General features: G+C 33.7%; 1 protein-coding gene across 4 annotated transcripts; it reads right to left on the minus strand.

The window, feature by feature from the left end:
- Positions 1–2,431: 2,431 nt before the first annotated feature.
- LOC114320846 (uncharacterized) lies at positions 2,432–13,401 on the minus strand. Of its 4 annotated transcripts, XR_014366781.1 has the most exons (7): positions 13,195–13,401; positions 10,685–11,581; positions 9,356–10,136; positions 7,120–7,244; positions 4,331–4,436; positions 3,535–3,573; positions 2,434–2,940 (listed from the first exon to the last, which is right to left on the minus strand). XR_014366781.1 is itself a non-coding variant. In XM_028267919.2 (6 exons), the coding sequence occupies exons 3-6, from the start codon at positions 9,491–9,493 to the stop codon at positions 2,937–2,939; spliced, it is 306 nt and encodes a 101-aa protein (XP_028123720.2). In that variant the 5' UTR covers positions 9,494–10,136; positions 10,685–11,581; positions 13,195–13,401; the 3' UTR covers positions 2,432–2,936. The 4 variants fall into 4 exon arrangements, 1 of the variants encoding a protein (XP_028123720.2); XR_014366780.1 differs by having other exon boundaries at positions 2,432–2,940; positions 7,120–10,136; XM_028267919.2 differs by lacking the exon at positions 4,331–4,436 and having other exon boundaries at positions 2,432–2,940.
- Positions 13,402–16,525: the final 3,124 nt, after the last annotated feature.

The following is a 16,525-nucleotide window of genomic DNA, read 5'->3' on the forward strand; positions in this document are numbered from 1 at the left end:
TTTTAAAGCTTCTACTTTAAAGCAAGATTTAATTTAGTGTTGAGACTTCAAATCTAGGATTACGACGTTGGTCTTTCATATTGAAACGGTTTGATACCTTGCACTCTTTATTTTTTCTTTCAAGTGTAATTCTCATAGTTTTTATATCCTTTGTGTTTCATAAAAATAATACAACTATAATTTAGTCTTTCACCAATAGAAGAGTGCTATAGTAGTACATATCCATCTAACCACTTTATCTTCTGAATATGAAGATGCATGCACGGCATGAAGAAACGGAGCAAGCTCGGCAAGGTTAGAGAGATGCTGAGAGCAAGCTTTCCTCTTTAGAGGCAAGTTTCTTGTGATGTTCCTGTACATGTGTTACTTGTTATCTTTAATCAAGTTACACGATTGAAGACTAAATGCTGTTTATTTGGAGATGTCAATTGGGAATTGATTCCAACGTCTAATTTTTATTATTATACAATAAATAAATTTGAAACGTTGCAAACTGATGTTTCAAGATTATTTAAGGACTTTTTTATGTTATATACTTATTTGCAGGCTGAAGTGCAAAAAATGAGAGTCGAAATGTCTTCCATGAAGAGAGATGCAGAACGTTATTCACGTCAAGTAAGCAATCTCTCTTTTATCACCCTGTTTCTGATATGTGGTCATTTTCTGTTTGGTTATGCTAATTTCCCAGCATCACACTTCTGTAAGAGCTTTTTTCTCATCTTAAATTAAATTAAGGCACCGTATGTTCTAAAGAAGGAATTTAACATTCAAATTTTGGGATTGGGCTGGAAGTTTCCTCTTTTCCCATTCTGCTCTATCTTGGCCCAGATCGATCATTAAGTCACAGGTCTTTCTAAGAACCTGTACCCATCTTTCTCTGTGCATTTCACTTCTCCTTGTAGTGCTTTACAGAGTCGAGATGCAATTGCTTTTGTCTCTGGCCCACACCCCACCCGTCCACCAACCTGAGTCTGATTCTGCAATGATTTTTTTATCAGCATCTCAGTCTACAGTGATCTCTATGGCAAAGGATTCAGGTATTGAGTGGCGTGATATGTTACGATCCCACATCGATTAACATAGGCCATGGCCATGTGCATATAAAACTCTTGGGCACTCTCCCCTTACAATCAATGGTGAGTTTTTCCCAAGGGGTTCGTATTAGTAGTTAAGTAATCTTTGGTATTGAAGGGTAGGACACTGGAGATAAAAACTTAAGTAGGTTTAATTGGAGTTCTTGCATGACTATGGCAACTTATGGGTGCTAGGGTAATCTGTGTATCTACTTTGTCATCACAACAGATAACTAGAAAAAAGAATGCCTAATATATAATTTGCAAAAGATCCAGGAAACAAAGCCAAAGGCTATGGTTGGATTTTTGTTTTATCGGCTTAAAGTGGCAATATCTCAACTAGTTGCATTTGCAATTGAAGGAATAGATGAAGCAAGCCCCAGAGTTTTTCTTGTTTTCTTACACTTAAGGGGGTGCAAATTTCTGCAATTACATCTCTGCATTAGCTGAATGACTTTCAACTGGACAGATTATATCTTTTGACGGGTGGCTAAATGAATCTTTTTAACACTGATAAAATCTTGTCACAACTCCAACCCATTGCCTTCTTGGCATGTTATTTTTATTTATTTACCGTTGAGCCTTTATACTGAAATTCCTTGTCTGTGCTGTGGATTATGTTCATTTATTAAATTATTATGATTAGATTAGATTCTCATTGATGTGGATTATGTTCATGTTAATTTGAACATTTGATTAGGTGGTGTTAGTTATGCCATTTTTCTTTTTTGAATTATAGCATACAGGAAAGATTTTCATTCATGGTGATGCTTCTGCCAAAGCCACTTTATATAGGGATAGATTTCTCTTGTTGCTCCACAGGCTTTCTCGTGATCAGCATTTTTCTAAGCCTGCATTTGATACTGAAAGGTCTCAGTTCGGCAGCTGTGAGGTAACCCGTCTCTCTGTTTTGCACATAAACATATCAAGATTGGAGACACATGTTAATTAAACAAAGTATGCTTATTTATGTGCATATGTTGGGCAGATATCTCTAATTCAGAGTCTCATTGGGCTAACAGGGGGAAGATAGGTCATGGGTGTTATATCTTAGTTAGAGGATGGCCATTTCTAGTTGGAAGACGTCACTGGAACAGTTGAAATCAATGTCTAATGCAATATCCTCTACATGTTTATATTTTTCCCTTTCGAGAGACTTATTGTTTGTTTTGAATGCTTGGATTTGGGCTGCCCCATAATCTCCAAAAGAGAAAGTTCTCATTGTAGGCCTTTTTAAATAATGGAAAATAATGCATGAATGTTGAGATTTTTGCAAATATGTCTTTACGTTTATTGTATATAATATTTGCATATATATATATGATTGTAGGTATTTTTTTTTTTTGTTTTTTTTTTTTTGCGACGGTAAGAAGATGGTCGCTAATACATTGTAGGCCTTTTTTAAACTCTTTTGCGATGGCAAAATATCAGTCGCTATATGTCACGCCCTAAACTTGCCCCTAAAAGTTTGGGCATGACCTATTCAGAAACGGACATTTAACCTGGTATACATCACATACGGGGCCTTATCGGAAGCACTAACTATAAAAACAACAATGAGACAAACAACTCCATTGAGCTACTAGTACCATGCCAGGATCACATACATCAAAATAAGTAGGTAAAGTCCAAAAACAATATCCCTTAGCTGGCTATATACATACACATATACAGTCCCAGCCCTAAAATCGGGCGTAAACAAAACCATTGAAGTTATATACATTCAACCTTAGATGGGAAACCAAAAAGTAGGCCAATCATCTTAACAAACTTCACAAAATAAGTGGCCTCGTAAGGTGCCTGGACTCACGAGGATTGACAAAAGAAAACGGGTGTCATGGCTAGGACTGACCACCTGGTTGGTTACCTACAGAAACAGACATAACACAGAGTAAGCCAGGCTCAGTGAATAGTAATACCTAAATAAAACAATGCTTAACTTGAAACATAATAGATCAATGCGTATGAAAGTGCACACATAGTTAGTCTGATTCTGTACTATTTCATAACGACCTTAGGCCCAGTTTTGAAACATAATAGCTTGAATCATAACATCTTGAAACATAATGGCTATAAGCCCTTGAATAGAGTGGCATAAAGCCCTTAAACATAGTGGCGCGAAGCCCTTAAACATAGTGGCACAAAGCCCTTAAATAGATTGGCATTACGCCCTTGGATAAACTCGTATGAACTCAAGAGGTGCCTCACACGGATTCTAGAGGTGACTCACATCGTAGCACTTAGTTCCGTGTAGCACTTTGTTTCATGTCATAGCAACTTATACGGAATGGCCATAGGCCCCGGGTCTTATAAACACTTAGAGTCATGTGAATATATTTCATTCTTTCCTTTATTTCTTTTCATGCTTGGCTTTATTTGCATAGTTACATGTATAATAGTCATGCGTTAATAGAATGCCAATGACAATCATCAGCTATATGTGAAGTGTATTACTACTCACAGCGTTGTGATGACGTGCTTGTTCCTCCCGGAGTGTGCCCTACACACATTCCAAACTTACATTTTAGTTCATCTTTCATATCAAGTTACTTTCCATTTCACTTTACTCCGAAGGAATTTATAAATATCGAATAGGCATCAAATATATATTCCGACAACATTAGAGGGCCCTACACGCAAAACGGTGCAATCCATGTTTTTCAGCATGGGCCGCACGTGCGGCTGTGAGCCTCGCACGTGCGGCAAACTCCCCTACACGTGCGGCAAAATTGCCCTGCACGTGCCTTTTAAGCAGAACCAACCCTCAAAAATTCAGCATTTGCCGCACATGCGGCAGTGACTCCCGCACATGCGGCGATTGCCCTGTTTTGGCCCGAAAATTTCAACAAACCTCTTTCTTTTGGGAGTGTTTGTAAGGCTCCAAGGTGGATCTTTTCATTGCTAAATCATGGTTCAAAAAGCATGTAATTTAAAGTACAACATACAACAATCTAACTTGAATCAAACCCATGAACACAACTCAATTTGATTGACCAAGGTTGAAATTCATAAACACAATTCCATTTCTTGAGGTTCTTAACTTCACATGCACATAACATAACATAGATACACAAAGTCATGATCATAAGAATGAATACCAACTTGATAATGAAGGAGACACATAAATGATAAGATTATCATATCAAAACTTCAACACACACACATCCAAGACTTTCATCACACTTGAGATCATACCAAATCAAAAACTTCCTATTTCAAATTGAGGAAAAGGATTGGACTAGGGAAATTAAACTTACCTTGGCTTCAATCTCTCTCAATTCGTCCTTGTTCCTAGCCTCTCTTCACTTTTCTCCCAGGGAATATTTTATGAGAAGGTTCCTAAGTCTTGAGCTCATTGAGGATCTTATAGACATACATATATAGATATTGAATAAGGACAAAAATCAATCGTTTAAACATCCGAAATTGAAATTTCCCAGAAATGCTTAATATTACCTAAAAATTATGCTGATCACATATATAAAATCAATTTCAGATAATTAAGCCCCTAAGACTTCCAATTTCTGATCCAAACATTCTAATGTAACAGAAACTTTTCTTGTTAAATAGATAGGCATCCTTAAACATGAGGTTCACTTACTTAACCTTAATTCCTCATAGGATTTCACAATAAGCATTCAAATAGGGTCCGAAAATATATCAGAAAACATGTACGAGGGTCGGGTTATTACACTATAAGTAGGTTAGGCGGTCGCAAATAGTTTGCGACTGCTATTTTGCGGTCGCAAAAAGTATTTGACACCCCCACATTCGCGACCCTCATTTGCCGTCGCATGAGCCGTAGCAAAAAGTCTTTTGCGACTGTTTTTTTATTATTTGCGACGACTTGTAATGGTCGCAAAAAGTACTTTTTTTAGTAGTGATTGTAATAGCCACGCTTACAAAGTGTGATGAAATTCTCACATGCCCTGGGAGTTGTATTACAGTGCAGCTAAATGTATCCTTTCTTCTTGGGGGGTTTCTCAGCCATAACATATCCTTTCTTCGTGTTTCCACCTCCCCTATGCAATGTAATTTCTTTTTCTTTCACATAATTCTCTTTCTTCCACCTCTGATGAAATAGAAACCGGGAGTGTTACATACACCTTAAGAAATGAGAGGTAATTCCAAAGCGGATGAGAGGCATAATTAGAGGGAAAACAAATAAGCAAAGTCACTCAGCGAGCTAGCGGAGTGAGGCTCATTGCAAAAAATATTGAACTCAGTGGTGTTGACTTCATTACCTCCCAAGTGAACAAATTTAAATTTGAAGATCTTACTGAAATCTGCAACGAGAACTTTCAAGAATGTTAATTATTTTCTTATGTTGTCATTAAAGAAAATGTAATAAGTTTCCATCCATAAGTAAACAAGTAATTTACTTGAAAGAATCCCATATATTACATTGAAGGTAAATTTATTGCTAACATCAAGTGGCTGTTAACAACCCTTTGACGGCCATAAGGGAGGATAACTGGTCCCCCTAAAGATAATTATAAGAAAATAAATTATTAGGCACTTGAATGTACTTGTGCAAAATCATCAAGGAAGCATTTTTTTGATCTTATCCACAAATTTTCTAAAGCAATAATTGAATCTATTCAACACAATAAAACAAGAAATTATCCATTGAAATTGATAACTGTATAGGTTTCATTTGAGCCGAATTTTATTTCTGTTAAGTGCTTTGACACTTTTAAATACCTTCTCTTTTCTTTTTCTTTTTCTTTTCTTTTTTCTTTTTTCTTCTTTTTTGAATTTCAACACCAAATACAGCTTACTAAGATATTATGATTTTGATTTACATCACTAACACACAATTCAGACTCTTAATATAAATTAAAAAAAAAAAACAATACATAGAATAATATTAACATATTAGTTGACTTAGCTAGGTGCTATTGTGATGGTGAATCAAGAAAACTTTGGATCCATCAACAACAAAATAGAAGCTTTCTAGGAAGAGAAGAAAAACATATCTACTAGAAGAGTTGAGAAACAGTTTCCAACAACACCTCAAGAGGATAATCTAGAAAAATAAATGGCAATGATATTATTTTTCTACTAAAATTCAACACTTACTCCAAGATAATATAGAGAAACAAAAGTAAGTTGTCTCCTCAAAAGAGTAGTATCACAGATTCAGAGCAAATATAAATCTACACGTTAGTTCTATTATCTATACAAGAAGGAAACATGTGTGCAAGAGCATAACCCTCCCTTATGAAATTCATTCAGTTCCTAGTATATGCTGGGCAATGGAAATTAAATTACATTACTAGCATTTTTTGTTTCCTTTACTTATCAAAAAAAGAAAAGAAAAGAAACGATTACTAGCCTTACACAACGATATCATTGGACGGTGCTAATCCCAAACTAAAAAAATTCCTATGTATTCGTTCTAAACACACAGAGGAGAATCAACCCAACACACTAGCATATATAGCAAAAAAATTCCTATGTATTCATTCTAGGCACATAAGAGAAGAGAGATTATGAGGGAGCATGAGAGCGATAAAAGATATATAATCTCAACTATGCTCAGTCCAGTGTTCACTTTGTGCTCGAAAAAATGACCTAGAAGAGAGGAAAACTATATCTGGATGTCGAAGGGAGATTTAGAGACACCGATGTTGTCACTGATGGGGAGTTATCGCCATTGCTAGAGAGTGAGAAAATGGGGATATCTTCAGACGCCGGTCTACGAGAGAGAGATTGTGAGCATTTGCGAGAGTGAGAGAAGAGAATAAGAGGACATGAGAGGAGGATTGTTTCATTTTTTTAAATTATTATTATTATTATTATTATTATTATTATTATTATTATTATTATTGTGTCTAACTAGTTGGACCCCCACGTGCTTACACGCGTGGGGGTCGCATTATTGTTGATAGAAATAATAGAGCAAGGTAAAGATACAACGTTTCTTTGAGAAAATCTCCAACACAAAATACACAAATATTTCTTATTTTATATTTTATTAATCATAACCACATCTTACATTTCATGAAATTGTCGACCAAAAAATAAAATGGCCCATTGTTACCTTGAAATGCAACTTTGTGGGTAAGCCGATTGAAATGATTGCTTTATGTCGTCTCTCTTTTTCTTCTCTCTAGCACCAATGCAGATCAAAGTTGGAACTGAAAACAAATCTACTTTCGAGTTTTCCTTGCGAAGTTAATTGGAAAACAACATTAGTAATTTGTGTAGGTATAGATGATTCTCTATGCAAATTGCGTGTTCTACATGTTCTCTTTAATTTTCGTTTTTCTTCATATGGGTTTTGATCTGTTTACATCCTTGGTCTTTTTCTTTGATGAGTTTTATTTTTTAATCTTCTATTTTTAATGGGTCTCTATCTCTCTCACATACTGTATTTATTAATTTTTTACTGTGGGGGTTTACTTTTTATTTTACTTCTCTTGTAAACTTTACTAATCTGGGGTTTTCAATTTGGCGCAGGTGATAACTAATAGGAGGTTTAGGATTGTAAAGTACAGAGTTTTGGCTAACAATTTGAAACCATGGGTGTCAATCATTTGCCTTGGAGGCCCACCTTTGAGTGAAAAGTTAACACCTTCATGTTCACTAATGAAAGGAGGAGAAGAAAAGTTTGTACAAGGAATTCACATGGTGTAAATACAAGAGATCTGCTTACAACTCTAGGTTGGTTTCTTTTTAGCAGCTTGCAATTTGGATGTACAAGTGAAATAAATATTAATTTGAGTACAAAAGAAGAATATTTTTTCACCTCAAACATGGTTACGATTTGTGAGATTATTTTCTTGGTTACTTTTTTATTTTTATTTTTTCTTGTTGATAGTTGTGGGGAATTCTGGCTTATCTAATTCTAAACTGATTTTGGTGGATTTAAATGTGGTCCTACAGTAAAGAAGAATATATGTTGAAGTAGACAAAACCTAAACAAGGATTGGATTAGTATTTATTCATTTATTTTTTATCGTTTTAAATTTGTATCTATGCTCATGGGATGAGTCGCAAGACAATTGAAGTTTTGAACCGTGTTGGAGATTTTAATAGAAGCTTTTGAATGTTTAAAGGATTTGTTTAGAATTGTTTGTGGATTTGGGAAATCTCTACTAGAGTAGGTTGGCAAGGAGAATTAGATTGATGATCACTTATTCAATATGAAATTCAAATTTCATTATGGAAAAGATGCTTTGAAGAATCGTCACGAAACAATGAGAAATCTCTACAAGGCTATAAAAAATCTTATTGACCAGAAAGGGTTCAGCTGGGATGAAACTCAACCAAATCATGACAACTGATAATAAAGTTTGGGATGATTATATCAATGTGTAGTTTTTAAGATTTCTTATTTCCCATTATTTAATGGATAGTCCATGCAGGCTACCGACACTGCATTTTGGTGCATCATCAGTCAAACTATCTCTTTCTTCTCTATCGATGAATTAGGGAAAAGATTGCACTAATAAGATCCTCTAACGAACAACAAGAGTTCGGTTCGCACAATTGACATTTTACCTACGACAAATCATAACAAACAAAACATAATCTTTAACCGAAAAAGATTAAAGTGTAAGATTTGATGTACACAATCGCTGTTTGATTTAATGCCTCGCCTAAATTTTCTGAATGTATTAAACTCTTGAGGTTCATTCTTCAAAATTTTCTATATTGATTATGAGTAGGAGTTGTTTGGTGTTTTTGCGATGATTTAAATTTTTTTTTTCTGATTCGATCGCGATAGAGTTTTTATCTTTTCTCATTTCTTTTTTTCTTTGTTTTAATGCCTTAGTTTGATATGATCAGAGCTATTTGGGTCTTTTTTTATTTGTTTTGGCTCTAATTTTGTCTAGTTGTTTGCTGAAAAAAGGTAAGAAAGACAAATAAATTGATAAAATTTGTAGTTTTGTCCACAAAAAAATCCACTAATAAGAGCTTAATTCTACTGTATGACTTGGGTTCTATAGTTTCTTTATTTTTTAGAAGCCAAAATGCTGTAAAATGTAAGATTCACAGCACCCAGGTTCTTCTTCTATCCTTGCCTTTTCTTAGCAACCAAACATAGGGTGGATAATTTCAATAAGAAAGCTTTTGATGTGTATAGTTACAGTCACTTAACATGAACTAATTCCTTTAACTCAAATACTAATTGGTTCTTCTCTCAACCTTGGTGGATTCAAATTCATTTCTTGTGTTTACAGTACAAAAAATTATGTTTTGCCAACTTATCAACTTTAAATTTCAATAGAATTTCTATGAAACAAAACTCTTATATAATTAATCAACCATACCTGATGATTCCTTCGGTGATGCCTAGTAGGCTCAAACTGCTCCTTTACAGCCGCACAATCAACCTCATCATCAGAAATACTGTCGTTGCCTTCTGCACATAGAAGGCTTGACACTGTATAATAAAAACTTGGTGCCATTACAAGCTTCCACTAAATTCTCTTTGATTTCTATAGATATGATTTAATAATAACCCATCTTATCAAATGAGAATGATAGAATTGTAGAAACCTCAGTTTTGTTCCTTTGGATTGATTTAGAAGAAAAGTAGATTTTTTTACTAAAGAATGTATGCAGAAACCAACAATGAAAAGGGTATGAGAACAAAAAAGAGATGACGCACATGGTGGGCACACAATTAAACAATGGTGAGGAACAAGAATAGAGCCTGAAATAGACAAATTAGGAATAATCACATACTAGACAAGTGGAAGAAGACACGCCTCAATTTCTCCAGGTTGTTCCAGTTGATAGAACATACATCAATCCAGTATGTGTGGCCATAAATATACTAAGAGATTATTGCATAACACTTGAATCTTGCACAAAACACATTCACCGCCATCACCGTTTCAGGAAGACCACAAGCAACAGGGACCTCCAAGAAGGAGCTCTTCACGAGTTAAATGGTAGGATCAGTGGAAGATGTGGGTTTTCAAAGTCATCACTGAAACAGGAACCTTCAAGAAGGGAGAGATGGTGGCCTTCGATTGGTTGGTTAATCGGTTGTAGATGTCATGGCTATTGATGAATGAACAGTCTGGACTCATCACAAGTAACACCCTGAACAAAACAACGGGGCAAATAAGAGAATTTGATGAGTTAGATTCAAAACACCTGCTAGCTTCATTCTTTTAAATATAGGTTATAGATGTGTTTAAATTCCTAGCTTTTTCTTTTTAGATTGATGTTAAGGCTGAAAAGTTTGGGCTTTTGATTGTTTCTTCTTCTTCTTTTTTTTTCATTTTTTTTTGTTTTAATTTTTTGGTGTTTAGAGCTTGAAATTTTCATTTTGGCGTTACATTTTTTTTTTGGTCATACCTTTCATGACAACAATTGCATGTCGTAGAAAGTGCAATATTTTAAATGGCTGGCTTTTTGTACGTCGTGGAAAGTGAAATTTTTAACGGCTAGCTTTTTGTGCGCCGTGAAATGTTCAATATTTTTAACAACCAATATATGTGTGTCGTGTATAATTGATGTATTAACGGCATGCTATATGCACGCATAGAAAGTTTTATTATTTACAGCAAAAATTGCAAGTCGTAAAAAAATCATCGTTATTAGCATTCACAACCTATGCAATAGAGATATCGTGATTAGGAAATTACTGTATGTCGTTGATATGAAGCTGTAAAAACCCAGTTTTATTATAGTGATGGCTCTCCGAAGGTGTCACGACCCAAACCAGCCCCTATAAGTTTAGCATCGTAATCGGCCAGTAACCCTGGGATTACCAAAGGCCTCTGAGACAGATTAACATAATATTAGGGGCTAGTGGAAGCAAATAACAAATATACAACATCCATTGAGTTGTGCAGACTTATATGAGACGGAAAAATTTTAAACTGTTTATATACATATTTATGCATCACCCTTACGTCATCATATATATACAGATTAGACAAAAAAGGACTTAACCCTATTTACAAAATAAGCAAAGACTTGTTTAACCAAACAAGAAAACAAAATTTGAACTTTATACACTTAGCCATAACTACTAGACATATCTGAAACCTCCACAGGAGACACATAGGTTGGCTGACAAAACAGAGTCCAAGCAGAAGCTCTAGACCTGGTCACCTATATACATAAATAATACAGTGAGCTGGAGCCTATCGAATAATAACATAGTAAAGATTTTAATGAATGATGTCTGTATCAAATTCAAAAATTAGATTTCAAATCTCTTACCAAATCAGAAACATAGTCATGTTCGTATTCATATCAAAAACAGATTCATATTCCAATTCATATTCAAATCATGTGTGGTACTTCCTTTAGCGTAACATATCATGTTGGTCAAGCATATCAAGTTCCTTAATGGAACCTCCGGTACCAGGTAACATATTTCATACTTGGGCCACGGTATTGTTTCTCTCGGGCGAGGGCCTGTGCCACAGTATTATTTTCCCCGGGCGAGGGCCTGGACCACGGTGTTATCTCCACCAGGCAAGGGCCTCATGACCATAAGCCACAATATTATTTCCTCTGGGTGAGGGCCTCCACTAAGGATACCACAAAGACATTTCAAAGAATTAGATCATCATTCATGTAATCACAAAATAGCCTTTTGTATCATTCAAAAATAGTTCATATCATCTCATAATGTTCAGAAAGTATTTCATATCGAACATAGCTTTACTAAATTATTACTCACAGATAGCTGCAGAAGCAGATCAGACAGATCAGGCAGACAATAGCGTATGACTACACAAACACATAACATATACACACTGAGACGCAATATCAATTCCTTGATCAAACTTGACTTTTCTTGTCTTTTTCTATCTAAGTAGTCCGAAGTTCTACTATGCTTATTCTTTCTTATGCAAATGAATCGGGTTCTCATTTCATATATTCTTTCATTACTAAATCATTCTTTTCTGAATAAACCAATTTCTTACTTGGCTTCTTAATCAATCTACTAAGTTAATGATTTATTCTTTAATCAACTAATTAATGTTGATTGTTATCTTATTAATCTTTATTGAGCCATAAATGACGTCTAGAATGCTTTGGAAAGAGATGAGAATAAAAATATGAACTAAATGCAATTTTCCAAAATGTGCTGAAAATAGCTGTTTACTCAAGCGGTCTGTAAAGATTGCAAAAGTACTGGCAGCCTTCAATGTGTGCTCAAGCGGCAGTTAGCCTGCTCGAGCGGCCTGTAAAATTCCAGAATTCTAAATTTCTCAAAAATAGCTTCCTAGTGCATTTTCAATCTTTAAACCCATACTAATCTTGATCAAAACTTTGAAAATACTTCAGAAAACATAAACACTTATTTATTTATAAATTATTTTCTCAAAATCTTGAAGCACAATATTTAAATCAAAACCCATGAACTCATGATTCTAAAGCTCATTTTCAAAATCAAATGCACAATAAAATTGCATATAATTTATGGAGCTTAATTTAATTACAACTTCCAAAATCAAATCCAAAATAATTAATTTCAAATTAAACTTCATAAACTTAATCTTAGCTCCAATTCTTCATTTTCTTGTCAATTTTCCTAGCAAACATTGCATATATGTAATTCAAATAAAACTAACTAATGTAATATATACCAAAACATGTTTAAATTAATTAAAACTCTTAAATTACATTACATGCATGGATTAGAGATTAAAATCAAACCAATTTTTAGGTTTCAAAACAAAATCAAAATCTCATTTGACTCCATGATTAAACCCTTTCCATGAACTCAATGTTTTCAAAATTTTTTCTTCAAAATCAAATGCATAATAAACTTGCATGGCTTAATTCTTAAAAACTTCATTGTGCATGTAAATTTACATCTCATATATATCAAGGTTTCCAAACCCAAGCTCAATTGAAGAATTACAATTATTTCCATATTGATTAACCTTAACCATGTTCATGAATTAATTCTTTAATTTCTCCAAATTACATGCTTGTAAAAATAAGACTCAAATTCATATAAGATATGCAAAACCAAACCCAAAATAATTAATTTCTAAGTTAATTTCCATAATCATGAACCTAACTCATTTTCTTGCTAATTTATTTTTCATTGCATGCAATTGAATCTAATTACCTCTTAATTTCAGCTTCTAGATGATTTGTCCACAAGATTTGAGCTTTAATTTCTTACCCAAAACTTTCAATTTGATGAGTTTCTACACAATTTCTTGAGTGTCTCTTCAATTCTTCACTTTTTCCAAGCTTTTCCTTAGCCTTTCTTCTCCATTTCCAGCACATGAGTTCTAAGTTTCTCTCTCTCTCTCTCTCACGGGTTTGCCCAAAACAAATACGAAGCTACGCTTCTTTTTTTGTTCTCAATCTCCTTCTATCACAATAATGCGTCCAGCAAGCAATAAAATAGAGTTGCCTACTCTATCTCTCCTCATATACACACACTCCTCTCTTTACAATGCACACGTGCAGCACAACACTCACCTGCACACACAAACAGCCAAAATTTCTCTGCACACCCAGATTTCTCAGCGCACACACCCACATATATCCTCAAACTCTAAATCATTCTACAATTTAATTTACGGTTAAGATTAATTTAATTAAATAACACTTATTCTTAATAAATCTTGATTAACATGTAACTAAATTAATCATAACTAATCATAAATCCCACCTAATTTAATTAGTCTAATTAATTTCCATTAGAGCCCAATTAATTATATTCAAATCTATCAATCTGAATCAGATTTTTAATTAAACTTTCAAAAGGTTCCAAATATCAAATTAAATTTATTTTCATCATCAATTTTGGCTTCTCACATTGTTAAGGCCTTCAATTTTAGATTAACTCAAGATTTTCATCAATAAATTACATATTCAATTGAATACCTCATAAAGAAATTTAATTCATAATAATCTTTAATTCTCAATCCTCATAACTTAATTAACTCCAGTTCGGACCCAATTATCCAAATCTCAAATTTATAAATCTGAATTGAATATTTAATTAAACTTTCATGTGGTCCGATACTCGAAATTAAAATAATTCAATTCACCATTTGTACTCTCTTGAGCCATTTAAGCTTTCAATTTCTAATTCCAAAATAAATCCTCAATAGAGTCATATACAAATCGGTTTTCATAATTTTCATAAATCCCAAATTAAATTAGAATAATTGGCAATTAAAATTCAAATCTCCTTAATCAATTAAGTGCTAATCATTGTATGTGGTGGGGTCGTCACAAAAGGCATTGTAGGCATTCAACACAATGCTTTCTATATGCATTGCGCACTGGTAATTCATATATATCAATCAATATTTCTTCAATCAATTCTTTCATATTAAAAACCCTAATTCTCCGATTGATGCAGTCACCAGGACTCCAACAATCTCATAGAAGCCCTAAAATATTCGGCGCAAATGTTGTCTGAGCTCCAAACATCTAGACTATCTTCTCACAAATACTTTGAACTCTGTATATAAATGAATATGATTTTGAGAAATATATATATATATATATGCCCAAACAAAAATGGATGCCCAACTATAATTATAGCTTTCTGTTGATGTTTTCTCATAAACTAATGCACAATTAACATGAATCCTAGTTGGTGCCATCCTTGGTGAGGATGAAGTTGGTGTGGTGTGATGTGATTTTGTTTCCAAATTGTTCACTGGATTTACTATAAACTTGTATATAATACTTTTCTCTCTAGAAGAGATGTAAAGCTTCAAAGTATTTGTTGAACAATTTGTTATTATTATTATTATTATTATTTATTTTTGTAGTTGTGGATGATTGTTGTTATTGTTGTTGTTGTTGATGAATAGATAGAACAAACACGTGACACCCCAAATTCTACTTTAAGGGTCAGGATAGCATCACTAAAGAGTCTTTTAGTCAATAAATAAATAAGATACCAGGAAGGTCAGAGGAGTCAAAAAAGCTTTCTTTCTAAGCCCAACCATCTTAGATAGCAAGCTATCTTTTTGACAGCTTTTAAGAGGTATTAACATAAGGTCTCATAAGTAACGCGGAGATATGTATATGATTATAAAACGATATATATATATATATATATATATATGTATATAAGCAAACAATAATTATAGGTAAAATAAGGGCCTTGCCCATTCTCTCCTTACACGAAGCACCTATGGTCTGAATATAACCGATTTGTTCAAGGGTTCTGAAACACCACTTTCGCAAGACTTTACTTTCAGCTAGGGAACACATCCCATCAATCCATGCTTAATTAATTATTATCTCATCATTATTCAAATGATCAAAAACCCAATACCACCGCATTTAGTTTCCCCTTGAGTTAGATGTTATAAGTTAAAGTTAGAACAACTTACCAAGACAATAATATCTACATAACCATGAGTGTCCTCAAAGGACTATGATAACAAACATAACTATAACACATGAAAATATAATAAAAAGGCATGAACAAGTGATAATAAGCACATCCATGAAATTTAAGAACATAAGTTCATCAACAAAAGTAAATTTTCAGTTTTGGTGCACTTTAAAGATTAAAATTAAAGAGACACTTTTAGATTTTTCCTAAACTTGGCCTTCCTATGGTTTGTAGACAATTTTATCTAATTTTCAAAACCTTTTTCAGAAGTTTCATAGCTTTTCTAGAATTTTAGTTATTTAAGAAATACTCCAGCGCTGTCCAGATTCGTCGACTGTTACGAAAATCAAGTTTTCTCTCAAACTGCTCACTCTTTTTCGATAAGACCTTCTTTTTTTTTCCATGAAAGATAACACTTAAAGGAAGGTTTTAACATAAAAATGAGGCTAAGGAGATTTTTTTTGAATTTTTTTAGAATATTTGCAATGTAAATACCAGTTCTTTGAGCACAAAATAAGAGAAGAAAAAAAACAAAAGAAAATGGGGTAACCATGGATAATTTTTCACTTATTTTATGATGAAAACATGCTAAATAATATATATTAAACTCAAAATTTTTTATTTAAGGTGTGCCTTTGGGAGTTATGAGCGATAGGTGTAGAAAAAGATAGTTTAGCATCGATTAAGGGAAAACAAAAGCAAAGGTGGAACACGGCTCAACTCTTTCCATTTTTGACAAAAGAACACCATTAAAACATATCTGAAAATAATGTTTAGAACCTCTAAGACATGTATTTGAAAGAGGAAAATAGAAGAGAGGGTTGTGTTGTGGCTTACTTGTTGTCTAGATAAGATGTTTGCACAATTCTTCCTTCTCCTTTCTTCTTCTCCACCACCAAGCTGTCTCTTCCTCTCTTTTCTCTCTCTCTCGGTTGAAATGTAGTGTGTGAGTGTGAATATGTGTTCAACAAATGGGGATGGATGATATATTTATAGAGAATTTGGTGTGAAAAATCCAAAATGCCCATTGGTTCCAATTCAATTGAATAGTGCCTTGATTTAGTTTGAATGTAATGGAATCATGGATAATTAGGACCTTAATTATATTGTTAATCATGATCCAGTTAGGTATAAGAGTAAT

This window comes from Camellia sinensis, chromosome 4 (genome assembly GCF_055761805.1).
Source record: "Camellia sinensis isolate YWXY chromosome 4, ASM5576180v1, whole genome shotgun sequence".
NCBI lineage: Eukaryota > Viridiplantae > Streptophyta > Magnoliopsida > Ericales > Theaceae > Camellia > Camellia sinensis.